General features: G+C 43.0%; 1 protein-coding gene across 1 annotated transcript in view; it reads left to right on the forward strand.

Annotated features, from left to right (window-relative positions):
* The first annotated feature begins 992 nt into the window (after positions 1-992).
* The window catches only part of LOC119019004 (transmembrane protein 132D), a 35,969-nt gene continuing 16,317 nt past the window's right edge, over positions 993-20,644 (forward strand). Inside the window, exons 1-3 of the mRNA XM_037097137.1 lie at positions 993-1,511; positions 7,976-8,849; positions 19,918-20,055. Of these exons, the coding sequence (XP_036953032.1) occupies positions 1,439-1,511; positions 7,976-8,849; positions 19,918-20,055 (1,085 nt within the window). The 5' untranslated portion in view covers positions 993-1,438. The remainder of the gene's footprint in view (positions 1,512-7,975; positions 8,850-19,917; positions 20,056-20,644) is intronic.

Below are 20,644 nucleotides of genomic sequence, written 5' to 3' on the forward strand. Positions count from 1 at the left end.
TTCCGCTCATCATGTTCTCTTTTAACAAAATGAGCGAAAATGTGCGGAAACCTTATAATTTCTGATGCAAGCGGGCTGCAAGCAAAAGTCAGTCAGTCACCTTTGCTTTCACTGACATACAAACTCCTCTCAACCATCAGAGGGCACTAAAAACCAACCTGATGCACTCAAACATTCAGACCTCATTGCATTTTAAACACCGTGGAACCAACGCTGATGTATTCTTTCATAAACAATAGAAAAAAGAAAAGAAAAAAGAGTGGATGATCAAGTTTGGCTATATTCATAATGTAAGAGTAGTTTAATCTTTAACCAATCTCTACATTTTTAATGAACAATAATAATGAAGTCAGTGTGATGCAATCACGTCCTAATTAGCCTGATAAGCCCTGGTTGGATTGTGACTTTTGCAGCCCGTGCACTCTGTTAGACAGTAGAGTCTGACAAGGTTGCAAGTGAAAATCAGCCATAATTCTGGGTAAAGAATAAGAAAGTCAGACATGAAACACGGCAGACAACTGAGGGAAATGATGCTGTAGAGAATTACAGAAGTTCAGGGGAAGTGTGCATTAGAAAATGTCCTCCATCAAGAGATCATTATCAAGTGGAAAAAAAAATAGTATTGATTTATATTTTCTACCACTGAAGATACTTTTCTCTTTTATTTGCGTGTGTTTAATCCCACTTTTAATGTTTCACATAAAGACACAAGGTGAATCTGAGAGGCTTCCATCACGTCCACGCGTCCAATCTGAAACTTTTATCCTCCATAATGTCCAGACACTACAGGTTTCACTGCACTCTGGATCCACGTACAATGGAATCCCACTTGAACGGATTCAGTGATCAGAAATTAGCGGGCACACTGCGCTTGATCATTTCCTCCGACCTGCCATTTAAACCAACGCAGGGTTAATCCCACCAGCAGCGCGCTGGACGCGGCTTCCTGAGCGGATGAACAGTGACAGATGATGAGTTCAATGCCCCGAGGATTGCGCACAAGACAGTCAGTGATCTCCTAACAGCCGTTTAGCACCACAGCGTCCCAGCAGCGGAGGCAGAGCGGGGAGACCGCGCAAGCTGGAGGACTTGTTGAGATAACTCGCTGATTAAGCGGATATCGATCGAAACGAGACATTCTCCTGCACAGATTCAGCCCGAGACTTCCACGCATCCTGGCCGGACTCCTCAGGAGGGACATCTCCAGGATCGTTACGCGCAACTTTTACGCACAACCTGCCGATGAGCACATCTCGACGCGCTGCCCGCGTTCCGTGCAGCACGGATTACTACAGTTTGTGCTCCCACAGGTGTGATTATGTTAAGCGTGCGAACTGCAGGGATGGATGAAACGATCCGCTCCGCGCTCTGCTGAAACGAGACCGAGCCACGGACACTGGGAACGAGTCTGGAACAGCGAGCCGCTCCGGGTGCCAAAATGAGCCTTTACTACCCGAGCTGGAGGACCTTACACATATTCTTTGCCGCGATTACAGCAGTTCTCACACAAGGTAGGTGCCCTGGGAGTCATTGGCTGTGCGCTGCGTTGTGTTTAAATCGAAACTGCCCATCAGGGACGAGTGTAAAACCAGTTTATAAGACAAAGCGCGATGAGCGAACCTCTTGAGACCCTCACTGTTTTTTTAAGTGTTTACACCTCCCAGCTCATTTAAACAGCTGATGCCAATGGGCTTATTTTTTTTTTTTTACATCTCCCTCTTGTCCACATGCGACTGATGGGATATTGGCCTTTACTCGGCAAAGCCTGCAGTGGAACAACCTCCTCCAGAAGTCTGAATAATATATAAATGTCCTCGTTTGCGCCACAAACTTACATCCCGCTCCACAGTGATACAGCGTTCAGCGAGCAGCGGCATGAGGCGTACCGTGTGTGTCTTACTCGTGGCAAAGCGGTGTCACAGCAGCGAGTGGGCTATAAAACATTCAGGATGAGAATTGGTGAGGAGTAACAGACTTGATGGTTGTATTACGACTTGAGCTGTGGCCTTAATGCCCAGCACTTTGCTTCACTTTTAAAGTATCACTTTACCTCATGAGTGTCTGATGGAAAACCAGGGGCAACCCAATTTCCATAGTGAGGCAAACAAGAAGCGGGCAATCTAAATTTCAAACTTTTGGAATGAAAAAAAAGAAGAAGAAAAAGAAATAAAGCCCATCACAAAGGCGTTTACTCTAAAGCCTATAACTGCCTTGTAGATGGCTGTTTCCAGGGACTGAAGGCTGGCTGATTTGTGTGGATAAAAAGATGATAAAAATGGAGAAATTGTGGTAAAACAGATTTTTTTTTTAAAGCAGCTTTAAGAGTCTCATGAACATGGCAATCCCTACCAATCACTGCACAAGCTTAAGCCTCTCTCTCTCTCTCTCTCTCTCCCCCTTCCCTCCCCCTCCTTATCTTCTCCCCGCCTTCACTACTCAGGCCATCGGAGCATTACATGCTATATGATCGGTACTACATCATCTTTATATGTTTGTATTAAGCACTTCCAACAGCATGGATGATGAGAAAACCCTGTAAAGACTTCGACTCTTGAGATCAGACCGATAAGAAGTGCTGTAGTCTAACATTTACTCTGCTCTGGACACACTGTTTTTAGGCACATAATTCACCATCACAGCTTGAGGCAAATGGCATGAAAACAAATCAGAAAATAAATTGGCTTGTAACACTCCATACCTGATAGTTTTATTGCATTGGACCGATTGGAGCCGGCCCAAAATTTGAGACCGTAAGTTCTGAATCTGGAAATCTTTGTGAATTCTCATTGAATTGGAACCACAGTACTCAGAAATAGACTGAAACAGCAGGCACCTCGCTGTCGCACTGCTTGTGTTTGCAACACGCAGTGTCTTCCAGATCTTTTTTGGATCCCACTTTCAACATGACCTTTGATAACCAACTACAATGCTGAAAAATACTTTAGCAGCCCCTCTAAAAAAGAAAGGAAAACCCTGGGAGAGCTAACAGCTCGCCTTCCCTGCTCATTACCTCCTGAGATGACTGCTCGGCGTCGAAGTGTCCCACAAAAGACTCCAATCATTGTGTCTAACAACCTATTTATGAGCAAGCAGACTGATCAGCGGGAGACTTTTTGGTGTTTCGTTAAGAGTCAAAAGAAAAAAAAACACATCGTCCTAACATCAGTTACAGACAGTTAATGTTGTCTGTTATAGGTGCTTAATTAGTGTCATTAGCATCTTGGCCCCTGCCAACATTTTAAGGTTTTTATAATAAGTTTATAACTCAATATGTGACCCATAAAAATTGCCAAAAGCCTTCCCACAATAGAGAGACTTCAAGACACAATCAGCCTTTTTACTCTCTCAATTACCGATTGAAATGCAGACATCCACTGTTGTCTTCTGTGATGCTATTGGGAGTCGACTCACTTCTGCAAGCTGTTTCGCACATATGGTAAAAGTCATTACTGCGCATTAGAATTCAAAGGGCTCGCTCGGGCTTTGTGCATTTAAATAGAATAATACAAAGATTGATTACAACTGGAGGAAAAAATGCAAAAAGACAAAGCACACTGAGAATAAGTTAGCTGACATGCCTAAAGATTCTAATATAGAGCCTTGAGACAAACTCCAGGGCAAAATCGTAGCTCATTTGACAAAACAGTGTTTTTATTAAAACTGGTGATGGGGAAAATTGTTTTGAAATGAATCTGTAAGACTCAGTCCCAAAGTAAACTGTATAGATGCACCACAAAACTAATTTCTGTTACAGCACCTCACTTTTCAAAGTTAAGTATCAGGATTATTTGCCTTTTGTATTTCTTACTGCGTGGCAGTACAGTTCTCATTCGATTGCATTCGTACAAGTGGCCAATACAGTGACCCTGCGGATCAAATCACGACATTTCAGAAAACACTGTCATTGTGATTTGTGAACTATTGCTTGTTTTCTGATGATGTTGTGTTTTGTGACCTTCAAGGCCACCGTAGGCCAGACAGAAAGACACATCTCAGCACAACTGCACAATATTATATATATGAAAATCTCTATTTTTTTGAAAGGACCCATATTCAATTTGCAAAGAAAATCAGTGCCTGAAGCTCACTTTGTTCGACCACTCACAAGTGCTTCATCACTCGTTTCAAATAATGTGATGAAAACAAAACAAAACAAAAAACAACTCCTTTATCTAATCTCATACAGGGAGAATTCTCTTTTGGACACAGAGAGGCATGAACAATGACTTGATTAACATCATGTGATTTAAACCCTGGCATAAAGGGAATCTTGTGTTTTTTTTTCTCCACAGAGAGAGCACTTAACCTACATACTGTAGAGTAAAAAATAAATTAATGCAACAAGGCAATGAACATGTTCAGTTTGCAGGAGAGCAGTGTTGGAGAGATGGCTTTTAGAGGCGGTTGTAGCATCTGCACGCCAACACTGATGCTTTCTGACTCGGCCAAGGAGGGAGCGAAGCTCAGGGTCTTCAGAATGAGTGATTTGAGAGGCTGGAACAGCTGGTACGGCGGATTTGCTCTCATGTTTATCAGCTGAGGGCAGAACTGTCATCATGATGAGATGACCAAAGAAGAGTTTTGCTCACATTGGCTACTTGTTAAAAATCTGAAACATTGGCAGAGGAGAGGGATACATATCTTAGCCCATGAGTCAGAAACAGACTGTGCCAGCAAAGTCTGCCACAGCCTTCACGAACATGTTGAAACATGACATTTATTTTTGTGGTAATTATGCATTTATTAAGGTTGATTTTATTTGTGACAATGCTGTGTACACTCACATTCAGGCACAAAAACCACTTAGTTGGGGTCAGGTAAAGGTCCCGCGCTGGTTTAAAACATCTGTTTTTAGCTCCCAACATAGCGGGAGGTCTCATTAAAACCATCCAGTGTTGCCCCAACAAACTCGCCTGAGATGTCCTGACGTCTCATCAAAAATATCTGAATGGAGAAATTAACCCCCCCCCACCCCCTCCAACATGGCAAGAAATGGCCCCAGTGTCTTGTTAAACACACCCAGCTCTGTTGCCACAAACACAGTTGGAGATTTCCTGACTTCATCACCACAACTGGATGTCATACTGGCAAATGTTGCAGTGCTATCTCCTACTGAGGTCACCAGCTTCACTTCCACCTCCAGACATGAATGTTAGGTCATGAGCATGTAATGTGAATGTGAAATTACATGTTTTGTTCGTAATGTGGCACGTGGCGAATCACTGGTTTGTAGAAATGTTGAGTGCAAACATTTCATCCTGCACCATGGACTGCGTACAGTACGCATTCATTGGAACTGTCTCCTTTGGGTTTTTTTTTTTAAATGAAAAGAGTGTGAAATAACAAGAAGAGCACAGATGACCCATCAAACCTGACTGTGAAGGGATGAGCTTGCATGTGAAGTACTTTGTTGCTGCACTGGCAATGCATCCTCCCTGCAGGAGACACTGAGCCAGTTTATATTCACTCCAGCCAGAGCTGCTGCCAGCCCTGGTATTAAACAGCACATCTGTCACTGTGGCCGCTGGTAGGCTAAGCCAGGACAGCCACGTTCCCAGCTCAAGTCTCTCATGCAGAGTGTTGCCCACTCTGCGAACACGACTGACACTCTTGTCCGCGTGTGGACGAGGGGAAAAAGAAGACGTCTCTTGTTGTCTTTCTCCGAGAGCTGCTCGGCTGACATGATTGCGACGCACAGTGTGGTTATGACTGTGTGAACTGTCAGGCCGTCACGACGGGCTCTTTGCTGAGGTTGACGGGCGAGGATGAGAAAGCAGGAGGGACAGTGATGGACAGCACTGTCAAGTGCCAGCAACCATAAGGGACACGACGACTGCTAACGACTGCTTCAAATCCTCCTCGATGGATAAATACCAATTACTAATTCAGTGACTTACAGCTCTACAACTTATCATCACTTCATAAATCTTACACAGGTGTATAGATATAGATATATGTTCCCTGTCGTAAGACATTGTGAGTTTTGTGGGACGATGATTGGTTTATGTCTAAAACTGATTTTTATTTTTTACTTTTTTACTATGCTAATGCAGCTTCTTCCCTTTTGCTGTAATCTGCAGAGTAAACACCAGCATTTTTTTTTCCTTAATTCACCAAGTAGGGCAATTAGCCACCAGATAAACAAGTGCACGGGCGGGTCAGCTGCTATAATCTTCATAATTCTATCAAAATGGACATTTAATGAGGACAAACGATGAGCGGGTGACCCCTTCCTCTGAGGCAAACACTCGCCATTAAGCTTTTAAACCAGATCAGAGAATATTTGTGCCGTTGATTTGTTTTTACTCACTCATATGAAAAGGTCATTCAATGCACTTGTGGCCACTATTTAACAGTCAGACAGTAATTGTAACACTACACTGTTCAACACAACGAAACCGGCACATTAATCCAATTCACTGTATGATGGGCAATATTTTTTAGATAGCTTGACATTATCAAAAGAAACATTGTCCTTTTACTCCACATAATTATGCTCAACCACACTTGTTTTTCACGGAGGATCTGCCGCGTACTCACAGCCTGCTGACAATCTGAAAAGCCATTTTAATCCCAGTTTGTGATGCCTGATCTCCACCTTGCGCCAGATGTATCAGATCCCACCTCTGCTCCCCATATAGAGAAAGCAGGTCATCCATGAGAGGAGTGAAAGTGGGCCAGTGGAGGTGAACTATGGAAATGCAGTATAATACTACAATATGACAGGCCATGATCTTTACAATTTGAATCACATGACAGCAAAACAGCTTTCAGAAGCGGGCGGGGGGACAAAAAAGGGGGAAGGGTTGTTTTTACCTCAAACCGATTCATAGTTGTAGCGGTTAATAATTTCATCTCTATTGTAATTTTTATTTTGGTTGAGAGTATTTTTCAGTCACATTGTGAGAGAAAAGTTCAGTGAGTATATTAATAGCCTTATGAAGGGCCTTTGTTTTTTTTCTCATTTCCACGCTGGCGACAGCTGTGACCCGAGGCATTATGTTTACTTGTTGTTTGTCTGTCTGTCCACGTGTCCATACGTATATCCGTACGCCCCATTCTCGTGAACGCATCAGCACGAGTGCCCTCAGAGAATGTCTTCAAATGTTGGACAAATGTCGACAGTGACTCAAGGATGAACTGATTAGATTTTAGCAGTCAAAGGTCACTGTCATCTCATGTCGTCTCATTCTTGTCAACGCAGTATCTCAGAAACACCTCGAGGGGATTTGTTAATGTTTGGGACAGTTGTCCATTTGGACTCAAGCATGAAGTGATTTGATTGGTCAAAAGTCACGGTCGCTGTGACCTCACAAAACACTTTCTCAGCACTCTACAATTCATATGATAAGTAGGACAGACAATTATAAATATCACAGACACATACATACATATCCAGGTTTGGGAGGAGGAGTAACGACATTGTATATCCAAAAGGTCAAAGGTTAACTTCACTTCACACTGACATCATGACGATATGCAAAAAATGTTCTGGCCGTTATTCAACACCATAACTCAGGAATAGCAACTTGACTGGTGTGTTGAAGCATGCAACTGCTAATTCTACATAACATAAGGTTCAACCTTCCTGCAACTAGAGCCAGACCAATATATCGATCATGTAATTTATTGGCTGATATTATCATACTGGTATCTTCTAATTATACCAAATATCCTTCCTCCATTAAATATCTGTAAGTGTTTGATGACTATGACACATATCAGGCAACATTTCAATAATGAAGATATGATGTTTGAATTCCCACTCAGCTGAACAGTGGGCCTGGTGTGGCTTTTGTTCCTGGAACTCTGCTGGTGCTTGTCAGACCATTTTAGTGTCAAACACAGTGGAGAACTGAAATTCTCTCTTCAGTTATTTGTTTCAAGTAGATTTCTGGCCGCTAGGAAATGTGGCACTATCACATACTCCCATGGATGTTACCAATAAGTGTCACTTTCTGTTTTTACCTTTCAGATTTGAGCAGTAAAGAGCTGCTGGACAGCAGGAGTCCAGCGCTCAGTGCCTTCCTGCAGGTCAACTACGAAGTCCGAGATGCTGACTACCTCTTCCTGAAGGAGGCTGGGCAGGACTTCATGAGGAACTCCAGCATGCAGACTCACACGCAGCCCTTCGTTATCTTAAGAACCAGTCGCCAGCCAGCTGTCAACGCCAGCTACGGCACCATGTCCACAGAGCAGCCCGTGTCCCTGGACCTCGTCCAGTCGGTGCAGCTCTTCAATGCTCCAGAGGTCTCTACTTTCAACTGGAAAATCCAGGCCTTTGTGCTGACGCCGCGGGTTTTCTCCTCCAAGCCCAAAGTGCGCGTGCTCTTCTATGTTGCGGGCAGGGACTGGGGCAGGGGAGAGGGAACTGTGGATGAGCTGCCATGTGTGACGGTGTTTGCGTTCTGGCAGACCCAGGAGGTGAGGGGCTCCTGTAGCATGGGAGGCGAGAGGGGAACCTGCATGGCTGAGCTGGCTCCCGCTCCCGGCTGGTTTGCTCCAGGGTCAGAGGGCACCAGCAGAGAGAGGCAGGACCCATCTACTGGGAACCCTGTGGAGCTGTACTACCAGGCGCAGCCCAAAGTCAACGGGAGGTGCAATTCAGTGGACGGAAGTCGTTGGGGAGGCCCACAGCAGCAGGCGGAGTACGTTCCCCTCACTCCCATGCAGAGGATTGGCAGCGTGCGACTTCTGCAGGTGCCAAAAGGAATGGCAACGCTCTCCAGGCTCAAGCTTGGCAATGCTATAGTCATACGAACATCCTCCAAACCGCTGAAGAAGACCGACATCGCCACCTTCTACATACTCATGGCCAGCTCTGCTCAGCTGATCAACTTCACTCTCAGGTAAGACGCACAAACTTACAAATACTTTACGACTGTACGTTTTTCAGGTATCTGTGCTTAAGTGTTTATTTGTCTGACACTGTTTTTGACTTTTACTTGCTACATTTGAAAACAAATAATAACTTCCTACTCTAAGGTTTTCAAAACAGGCTTGTTACATTTGAGGGGAATTATCAATTATTTTTACTGCATTGTAAAAGACGTGACGAGAACTAAGAAGTGGGAAACAGACGGAGAGGGAAACTGGAATGAGGAGTCAGTGTCTCGTATCTAGAGACCCTGCAGCCTCCTGCCTTCATTTTCTTGATTTCTCACTTTGTTGCTTTGTTCGGGACACTTTACCAACTCAAAAAGTCACTTGTCTTTGTGGTACATATACAAACAGCTCAGACAAATCCTACTGATTCTACCTTCAAGTTTAATAGTCTTTGAATCATTTCAATATGATGTGAGGTTCTGTTAGCTTTGCACAGAAACAGCTAGTAGAAATGTCCCTCTGAGGGATTCTTTGAGTATATTTCGGAGCCTGAACTTTATTATTTCCACTTTATTGAAGAATGCATCACCACCACCAAACACCAAAGTGACGCACTGCCTCTGCTTCAGAGGGGCCTGAAGTTTGAATTCAAGTCCAAATTAACGAGTCGAATCAATGCAGGGAATCTGCTCACTGACGGTATCAGCCCTGTCCTGTAATTCTTGCACAAATCCTGCACCCTCAAAATGAAGGGACTGTTGGAGGAAAAGAGATTTAGCGTGGATTACGGCATTTCTCTGAAAATATGATCGAGGTTAACTGTCATTCCTGGAACAGTGGTAGGTTATTCGAGTTGAATTAGAATAATAAATGTTTGAGTGAGCACAGCCTGATGACATTAAGGACTGTAGTCACTGAGGTTACCATGGATCACCTCGAATCACGTGCAGCAGTGACTCAGTGTTGCTCAGCTCTTAAGGGTATGCTCAGGATCTGTGTTTTATGTATATATAACACAGAGAGCCACCGAATGCATGAAGATGATGGGGATTATCAGCATGGCTCAATTTAATTTAAGGCTCTTTTTCCATTTGGCTAATGTTCCTGTTTGACCTGCGATGAGAGCATTTGTAATGGCATCTTAGAGCAATGATTATTCCTCTGAAGGTCTCTGTGACATCCTTGGCAATAGAGGCTAATGCCCCTCAGATATCTTTTAAAGAAGCGTTCCTTTATATTTCCCAAGAATCAGTGCCTCATCCTCCGCTGGAAGGAGCACAATGCAAATGAATGGAAGAGAGAAAAAACAAGATTTGAGTCTGTTCTCATGGCTTTTTCTTTAAAAGCTGTCAGTCTTCAAGGCTGAAATGATGCAACATGGGAGACTGGCACCTCAAAACTGGATTTAAATCAAATGCCTCCTTCATGCTCTCACCGTTTTATTGATTGGTTTTCATGGTCAGCGACAGTGTAATACCTTTTCATTATCATCATCCCGATGGAGATCAAAGAGACCGGCGCCGCAGCGTGGCTAGATTTGTCGGGGTTAGCTGTCAGAGCAGACGAGGAGAGATTTACGCTAGCTTGATTAGAGGCGGATTTTTTTTTTTTGTTATTATTCAAGACATTATCTGCGTTACTCCAAACCGGTGAATAATGGACTGTCAGGAAGCGTGAAATGTGTTTCTTGGCATGTCTCTGTTATTTATTTGCTTTGTGTGTAGATCTGAATCACGAGTAAAGTCATGTCATAAATCCTTCCTTCAAACGTGGTTCGGTATCACAGTCATAAGAATGTCCACGTTGCTGTCCTGTTGAGTGATGTCACGTAAGGTATCGTGACCAAAAGGAAAATTTCACCCAAAACTTAAATAATTCTGTCTTTATCTACTCACTCGCCTGTCAGGGGAAGTTTCCCCAAAAGATTTCTTTTGGAGCTTCACAGCAAAACAGTGTCACAGCATTCTCTGAAACAACTGAAGTAGCTGTGGACTGTTTTCAAACATTAAAAAAACCAACTGAAACTAGAATGGCAGTCAGTAGAGCGCATACACCTGCCAAGGCCCCACAGTCTCCTTCGTACTCACTCTCACTCAGATACCAGCCCCCTAAGTATGTCTGATTGTGCTTTTTTTTATAGAGATGAAAATGTCAAAACAGGTCCTGTATCAAAATGTTAAAGAAAGTAAGAAAAAAAATATCCTGGCTCCGTCCTTTTATCCATTATTGAGATCTATTCTGGCCTGAGACCCGTCCTCCATCCAAGTTTCGTGGAAATCCATTTAGTAGATTTTGTGCTGACAAACCAACCAACAAACAGACCCGGGCAAAATCCTCACTGTTTTGGCGGCGGTAAAAAAACAAAACAAAACAAAAAAAAAACCATAAACTGGCTCCATATAGCTTGTGCAGTGCAATCCAAGCCTTCATAGGCCCTGAGATCCCAAATTGATTTGAAAATAATGTTCTTTACAGCTTTTTCAAAAGGGGCCCTGGGGAGCTTCTGCGTTGTGCTGGGAGCAGAAAGTTAGTTTCTCTTTATCTGAGTTAACTACTGGTGCACTCTGTTGGCGCCGCGGAGAGGAGCACTGAGTTGAGGCACTCGAGAACGTGCACAAAGTCACATCCTTTGGCCTGTTGTGGGAAAATCTGACTTGAGCCCAAATCCACAAATCCAGAGACCAGCAGCTTTAAACAAGTTAAGCAAATCGTCGACAGGCAACCAAGAGAAGCAGGAGAGGTCTCATTTTTCAAGTAACGCTATGATACGTTCACATATGGCCAATAAAATAGTGATCAGTACATCAACAACATTCACTGTGGCTGTAAAGCTAAAAGCGTTACAACTGATCTAAAGTGGGTGCATAAGCTTGACTGTGCATTGATGCTGGAAATGATGTCTTTTCACATCATTTTGGGATCTTAAGGCTTACAGACACTGTAATTATGCCAGGCATCGGTTGTTTTTTCGGTTGTAATTAAAATAGGTGGGTTTTTTTGTTTTTTTTGTTAAACTTTTATGCTGCTGGAAACGGTGTCCTTTAAGCTAACCTTCTGTCAGTATTGCAGTTCCCCCTCCTTCCAACTCAGCACGCAGCTCTGGCCTCTTTTCTTCAAGCCTTTTTCATCACTTGTGTTTAGAAGAAGAGCCATTACAGGGCATAGTGGAATTGGCGGCTTTCCCGGTTCCACCATAGCCACTGTAGGGACCAGTAACAGGAGGACTCATGCTCTCTGCATGTTTCCCGAGCAGGCAGGACCACCTCTGTAAGACGTTCTCCATCGTTTTGTGTTTTCCAAAATTTGAAATTCAATAAACTTTAAAAGCTCTGTGGAGGGGCACCAGAACATTTCCTTTCTTATTTACCACTTGAACAGTAGGTGGAGAGACATGGCTTGCTGACGAAAACACTCTCTAACAGTGGTTCCTGGGGGAACGTACAGCTGTATAATGCTTTTCAAATAAGAATACGACACTTAGATCAGCTTACAAGTCCCTATGCTTCAGTTGTTTTTAGTGGAGTGCTGCAAATCTTTTATGTTGTGGAACTCCAGAAATGTTTTGTGGACTTCACACCTGGATTTCCACAAGCAAAGGTCGATAATGACTGATTTTCAATTTTTGGACGAACTGCTCCTTTAAAGAGTGACTTCACAAGAAAGTCCTTGAAGGCAGCTGAGCCTAAAGTGTGTTAGTTCCTGGACAATAGTCACAGTCTCTCCTCATAGACTGAAAACACTGCACTTCACGTTCAATACCTAATAAATAATTTCAGAGTTACTTCCGCCTGAACTTGTTCGTAAATGCTTCAGTGGAGGTGAGGAGACAGTCATGGTTTATTAATTCCCTTTTCACCTGGACCTGCATTCATTCACTTAGACAGTCACTTACTCAGATCAATTGTGAATGCAGGAATAAGTAAATATTGATTGAGCGGACAGCTGCGCATGAATGCACTTGCTCTCCTCAGCAGGTTTCAGAGACGTTTCTCTCAGGTGTTCTGGTCTCCTCTGCTGGACCAAACAGAGAGAAAGAAAGCTGAAGGTGTTTCATCCGACGCTTCATGGATTCTCTGGCTTTTTAGCATGTGATCATAAAATTCTGTTGCAGGCTTGTGCATTCATGTATTAGGGCTCTTTTGCTCTGTCTCTTGATTTGTGCTCAGGTAATGAAGCCCAAACAGCAATCCTGATTTCCTCTCTTCATTCTGTCACTTTTAATCACTGCTGCTTTAATTCGTTTTCTCAGTCACAAATGTTTCTGAGCAAAAAGCAGAGAACAGAAATGTTGCCTTCCTCTCCATTCCTTTCCTCTGCTCCCTTTCCTTTCCTTTCCTTTCCTTTCCTTTCCTTTCCTTTCCCTATCCTTTCCTCTTGTTTAATTTAGTTTCCTTTAACTCTCCAATTCAATTATCATGTCTTCTTTTTCTCCTCGCGTTCCTTTAACTCAGCTTTCCCTCTGTTTCCTTTCCTTTCCTTTCCTTTCCTTTCCTTTCCTTTCCTTTCCTTTCCTTTCCTTTCCTTTCTGGGAAGATTGATGATCTTGCAATAATCTTAATAAACAAATAAAAATAGAGCAGTAATTAAAGTTGTATGATGGACACCTGTGTCTATATAGTATGCACATTATATATGTACTGGTGACTACCTCTGAAATTCAATTTCATACATAGTGCTTCCCTCCCCCAGCTTATCAGCACATTAACAAGCCCTGCGCATCCGCTCCTCAACAGCTGTCTGTGTGCTTTATCACTGTCTGAATGTCCCATTAAGCTTTGCTTAATACTCTCTCATCAGCATGATAAACCTGTTATTGATGTCTATAGCTGGAGTCAAGGGACGAACAAATTTGAGGTCGATTGAGAGAAAGACAAGCCACACCTGTCCGTTCCAGCCAAATTAAACCTGTCATTCTCTGTGACAGGTTTAGAGAGTTTGATAAAGGTCATAGACAGAGTATTGTACCGCTATCATCACACAATCACAAGAAGGCTATTAGATTATCCCTTTAGTTAATGCTCAGGAAGCTGAGTGTCACGAGGTATGAGCTGACGCTTTTATAAGTCGACAATGGAGCAGAAAAGTTTGCCTTGTTTAATGTTTTATGAAAAGGCAACATTTTGGCCATAAATAAACTGTAGCCTCTGCATGAACAGGACGTCGTGTCAGTGAGCTCTTCAACTAGGTGGCCTAATCATTCATCTGTGTGACGAATAGGTCTTTTACATCCATTTTTACTGCTGTGGCGCCTGCCATCTGGCAGGAGTGTTGGCATGAACGTCCCTCCAACTCCCTAAACTGCTCCATAAGTACGATAAGCACGTTGCCGATGGCTGGCCATCAGACTGGCTAAACGGTGGACATTTGCCTGCATAATTAACGATTGCATCTGTTTCCGATTGCACTGGGGTTCACTGATGGTACTCTGGCCCCACAGTGCTGCATTCAAAAAGCCAAAGATGGGAACACAAATTATATCAGGGAAGTAATTACAAACCCTATGTAGCGTTCTCCTAGCAGGCCTGGCGATGAATGCATCTGGGCCAAGACTGCGAAACTCACACAGAGGATAACCATCTTTGATCACATTTAGTTTCTGTTTCATTAAGCAAGGTATTCACTTTTCTCTATGTCTCATTCTTCTTCTCTCTGTGGTTGGCCATGGCTCTGTGATCTTTCGAATAAGTTTAAAGAAAACAACATTCCACAAATGAGTAAAAGGAGGAATTGACTCAAAAAGGCCAAGGGCCGGTGTGGTCTGCTTTGGGTGTATTCAAAAGTGTGTGCATACGCGTGTGTGTGTGTGTGTGTGTGTGTGTGAGTGAATGAAGAGAGCATGCAAAAGGTGAAAAAATAGCGCCACTCACGCCTTGCCTGGTCAGAAGTGAGATGGATGGCAGGTGCAGCACCTGAGAGTTGCTTTTCGCACACACTGTCACCTTCCGTCTCCACAGCCATCCATCTTCCCTGCCCCGGTGCCTCTCCCTGCCCGATGCCTGCTCCGGGCCTGCTAACCAAAGCCATGGACAGTGGTTCCTGCTCTCCAACCACTCAGAAGAAAAACGCCTCTTCCAGTCGCCGGGGACGTTTCATTTCTTTTTACACGAGGGCGGGGGGGGTGGGGGGGGAGGGGGGTGGGGAGAGAAAGAAAGGGCTTCAGATAAGCCCTCTTGTTACTGTCACTTTTTATTAGTAAAACTCTGCTCCACTCAGCTCAATACATGTGGTGTTCAGAGATGTTTCATCAGAGCAGGGCATGTTTTTCAGAAGCCATTACTAGAAAAACTGTCCTCCCAGACTGTCTCATTAATACCCGGAACAAGCCACCTTGCTTACCTCATTGATTAGGTCGGATCAGAGTTTCTTCCCATTGAAAGCAAATAATCACATTGCACATACAGTTCTCTACAGTCAGCATCAGTAGCAAAGTGCATACAGAAATGAGAAATGCAGGCTAGAGAAGGCAGCAGTGTGTTGAAAACAACAACAATATTGCAATTTTTTTTGTTAGAGTGTAATGTATAATGCATTACATGAGATTTCTCTTTCTTCTGTCTCCAGGGATTGCAATGTCTGATATTTCCTAGAACCCAATCAGCAGAATAATGTTGGCAGTGGACATTTCTGCAAACCACAGATATGTTGAAACTTTACTTTTATTAGATCGTTTGTTTGGTTTTTGGCATAATTTTCAATGTAATAGTAACACTGTGCTTATGGTCTGGTAGGTTTGGACACATAAAACACTTTGTTAGGGTCAGGGAAAGATTTAGCTTACCTGGTTCTGTTGCCACAAAACATGATTTCATGAAGTGTCTTCCAACTGCAGGTCATTTCTGCTCATCAATACGATCTTGGTGACGTTGCCTGAGATCACATTCAGCTATGCTGTCCACAGCATAGTTGATTTAAATGTGGCTTATTTCCCTGTCATTGACTTTGTGGTGAAGTGAACAGCTGGAGAGAGTAGGGAGAGTAGAGTTGTGTTTTGTTACTACGGAGTTCATGCACGTTACAAGAACTGGAGAATTTCATCCTCCTGTATTGCAGATACATACTGTGTCTCAGTTAGTCTGGTATACAGAAATGCTGTAAATGTAGTGTACAGTATGTATGAGTCAGAAGCAGAGTCTGCCAAGCACTAAATATAAGCATAATTGACTCCGCCACACCAAGAGCTTGTACTTAAAGTTGTTGAAAAAAACCCTCTGCTGAGCAGCACTGCCGTGTTTTGGTGTCGCTTATCTAGGTAGATGTATCTCGTCTCCTCCCCCCTGCTGTCTGTCTAAAGTCTGTCTGAGTTTGACACACTTGGTCACCATTGGCGCATTCAGGTGCACATCTTAAACTCTGAAATCCACAGGGCTTCATACGGCTAAGGATATGTGTGCCGACAAAGGGACCTAAAAAGAAGGACTGGTCATTATGTCACTGAATCTTGCTTTGGGGCCAAACTTCGGTGACAAGTGTATTTAATTCAATGGAAAATGCATGGAGGAACACACAACAATCCAATATACAGCATCTACGTTGTATGACTTCCGATCCAGGAAATGACACATTGTTAAGCCCTTGATTTCATTAGGAAAGACTCCTGTTCACAGTGTAATTGCAGTCAAATCAGCAGAAATCAGTTGGTTGACAATATAATCAGCCCTGTCGATCCTTTGGCAAAAGAAATCAGTGGTTGACCTACTCTCTGAAGCGTGTCCTTTCAAGTGTGCCCTTTCACTGGTACATCAGAAGATATTTTGGATTTTAGTGTGTTTCTTCACGCGTCTCCCATTGGCTTCAATATAACTGGCACCACAGTCTGGCACCAAAGCGAGATTCAGTGACGTAATGATCCTTTCCTCATTTTTAAGTTCCATAGAGCCGTTAGGGACATAATGGTGTGTTCAAGTGCACGCCTTAGCCTAACAAAAGGGTTGCCGTGAGTGACTGGACTGCAGATTGCCAGTCTCATCCCTTTTGTGGAGTTCTGTGATCCTCTAGGTTCCTCTTGAAATGTTTTAAAAATCTGTTGGATGGATTGACAAAATTTGTTTCAGGCATTCACGTCCCCCTCCGGATGAATTGCATAAACTCTGGTGAGCCCACATGCTTCCATCTAGCATCATCATCAGGCCATAACATTTCATTCTTCCAATACTTTGGTTTATGACCAAATATCTGCAAAACTAGTGACATTCCCATTAGCCTCAGCTTGTATTAGCGCTAAGTAGCAAATGACCAGTTTGAACCAAGTGTAGAAAAGATGTGAAAATGTGGTTTCTTACGTCACATGCCAGCTGGGGGTACTGCGCACAGAAAGAAGCTGCATATTCTATGTGAGACTGCATTTTGTGTGGCAGTGCAACATAAATTCAATCGTTTTGAAAACTGCAGAAACAGAAATAATTAACGTGCTGTGTCCTCCATGGTTTTGTCATTAACATGGCTGACAGGGTTCCTTCGTGTTATCACCTCATCTTTCATCATCAAACACGTATGCGTTTCTCTTTGTTCATTCAGCTCAGACTGAGTGTTGGTCCCCTGTGTTGCTGGCTCTGCTGCCTCCTGGGAACCCTCTGACTGATAACAGTGGACTGGCTGACCCTCTCTATTTATTCACTCTACTGCACAGTACTTCAGTTTCATTTACCAACGCAGACGCATGCACCACCTACAGTATTTTGTTTCTATCTGTGCTCCATTGTGGTGGAGCTGCTTGGAGCCAGCGTTGATTTAATAAGTTAGGGTTGGAGCTGTACGCAATCCCCGTGGTACAGAGAGTGAGAGGTGAGCGGATTCAACAGAACTAGCCACTTTGTAATAAAAATGCTCACTGGTCAATTATCCACGGACTCCAAAACGGCGGCATTCAGCTGTGACGAGAAAGACTTGCAGGTTTTTCAGCACCAGATGTTTTGACCTCTCAGCCCTCTGCTCCCTGGTTGAACCTGTGCTCATCAGATATAAATCAGCTGCTGTTGTGTGCGGCTGACAGCCGTCAGTCTCCTCGGTCGCAGCGGCACAAAATTCGAACCACCACCGGGGGGAAAAACACCACTCAATCATCAATCCCTTTTTGATGGTGACCTTTAACCTGTGCTGCACTTGTCTCACTGAGCTTTTGTCACAAATGCTACACAACGAGGTGGATTAATTCTTTCTCAGAAACTTTTTTCGTCATCTGCAAAATAGCTCTGAGGTTTTACAGCAAAACGATGTTGCAGCATTCACAGAAGCAACTGGAGTGGCTGGGGACTTGTTTTAAAACCCCATACAGCTTGTCTAACATAACTGATATGAAAAGACATTATCTACACCCTTTTTAAATCAAAACCTGTACTGTAGCTGATAAGCTAAAAGTGTTAGCACGCAGCCCATCTGGCCACAAGCTCAACTGTACGTCAAAGGAGGGCGTAAATAACATCTTGTAAAATTAATTTGGGATCTTGGGGCTTCCAGAGACTTGGATCAAGCTGTATGGAACAATTTGTTTTGTTGTGTTTTGCTTTGTTTTTTTTTAAAAAGTCTCCAGCTATTTCAGTCGTTTAGCAGAATGCTGCAGCACCGTTTTCCTGTAAATCTCCAGAAATGCTTTGTTGATTATCAAACTTCACCCTACTTTCCATCAGCATGGGGGTGAGTAAATAATGACTGCATTTTCATTTTGGGGTAGACTGTTCCTTTAAAATCATGACCGAATTCATAAATTAGAAATGCAGGGTGTTCTGGTCATTGTGGCTAAATAATACATACAAACACAGATATTGAATTTTAATTGCTGGGTGAACTGTTCCTTTTAGTCACCAGGTGTGTCGAGCTCTGCAGCAGAAACGTCTTTCCTAAGATCAGTGGCCACATGAGACGTCTGAGGATGTGGAGGATTCACGCGTTCGTGCACGAATGAGTTTTGTTTTGTTCACACAAAACTCACCCCAAATCCATTAAGAAGTCATCTTGAATATTTCACAGAGGAGATAATGCATGTAGACGGTTCTGTTTCATTGTGCAAAACAGGGAGCGAAGTCTCCTGTTTACTTGCCTGGTTTTCTCAGCCAAAACCCCGGCCCAAAGCATGAGAAGTGCTCAGATTGCTGTTGCTCCTATCACAGATTACACTTCCTCAGAGACTCATAATACGCCAAACACTCTGTGTTTATCTCAAAGATTCGGAGATAAACAACACAGCTTTGCATGCAGATAAAAACCAAAGAATTACACGAGGATGTTGTTCTGAACTATTTGAGACTTGTCTGAGCTGCTGCTGGGTATTCAGGGAGTCTCAAAGCTCTGGGTTTACAAAAGAAGGAGCAATACTTAATGAGAGTAGTTGACCATATGGATTGGTACTGTTGCAGCAGAGGATTGGATTTTATAATTTTTTTTATGTGCATGCGTGTGCCTGTTCTTACTTGATTTCAATTTTTTGTTGAAGAATATCTCATTAACATTTGCCCTACATGCAAGCTGCTTATGCCGGGGAGGTCTACCGGGAAGGTTTGCACGTTCAGCTGCATAATTCCTCCCATTTACAAATTAGAAGCAAAGAAAATTAATGATCCATTTGTTCAGTTTAAATAATGGGCGCACATAAGGAGGAACAGACAGACCGATGCTTTCTTTGCTGTTTGAAATGCATGAGTACATGTGGGTGGATGAGGGTGGGGTGTGGGTGGTAGTACATTACAGATTTTTGACATTGTCTTTGTCAGTTTCTGCCATTTTTTGTTCTAATTTAATTGATTGCTCCTCGAATTCTAATGAATATTCAGTTTCATCACCATTCAGTGCATAATATCTAATATATGAGGATGTAGTCTTGCTATCTTCGATTTATTATCACAACCTGGATAGGTTGTTTGAATTGATAAATCAAACCTATTCTGTGTGTCTATGTGAAAATTTGAATGTGCCATACACTGGGACCGGGAAACAATCTATAACATCATTCGTCACTAACAATGAAAAAAATAGAATCATAAAATATATATGTTTGGTTATTTGTTAACATTATAGAAGACTAGATAACCACTGGTTGTTATTAGTATGGGACTTCCATATATCATATTCTTGACCTTTTACACTTTTGACTTTTCACAGAGCGACAGTAAAGAAAGGTGTGACCTTTCGAACAGCGACACCCAGTAACTCCTTTCTGTGGGACATCACTCTGGATATGGGTGCTGATGGCGCTATTGCTGTTGTTTGTCAGAGGAAGGCTCCCATTCCTGGGAAAAGGCAAGTCTGTTCTCATCACATTACTCTTCATGCTACTGCTTGCTATCTATGTCTATTTTTGTTGTCGCTGGGAGATTTATCATATATTTATCAGCCTAAATTGCTATTGTTTGAATGGAAATCACACTTGAAAGCTCCAAAGTGAATCTTTCCTGTGCTGCTGGTCGCCACAGACTCTAACAGTTAAAAGTGGAACTGCTGTAATGTATATTTTACAAAGCATGGCAGCATTTGTCTCTGCACCTGTGGAGTAAAATACAAACCATCTGTGCAGTATGAGCCTGACAGCAGCTTACTGCAGAGGCCTACTGTGCTGTGTCCTGGGAGGACATGTCTTTCAATCTCTAAGCACAGGTTGGCTGCAGGTGCTCCTGTAAAGCTGCCCGTTGTACACAGAGATTGCTTTTCTCCCTTCCCGGCCACATCTCCTTTTTGCTTCAATAATTCCTAAAACATTTACCAGCCGCCCATGTCCATGCATTCCTTGTATGCAGTAAAATAGTATAAAAAGATTTAATATTCTAACCTATGACACAGATTTTTGAAGAGTCATTTTCAAATGTAACTCTAAAACTGTTTACAAGACATC

This window comes from Acanthopagrus latus, chromosome 5, assembly GCF_904848185.1.
Source record: "Acanthopagrus latus isolate v.2019 chromosome 5, fAcaLat1.1, whole genome shotgun sequence".
NCBI lineage: Eukaryota > Metazoa > Chordata > Actinopteri > Spariformes > Sparidae > Acanthopagrus > Acanthopagrus latus.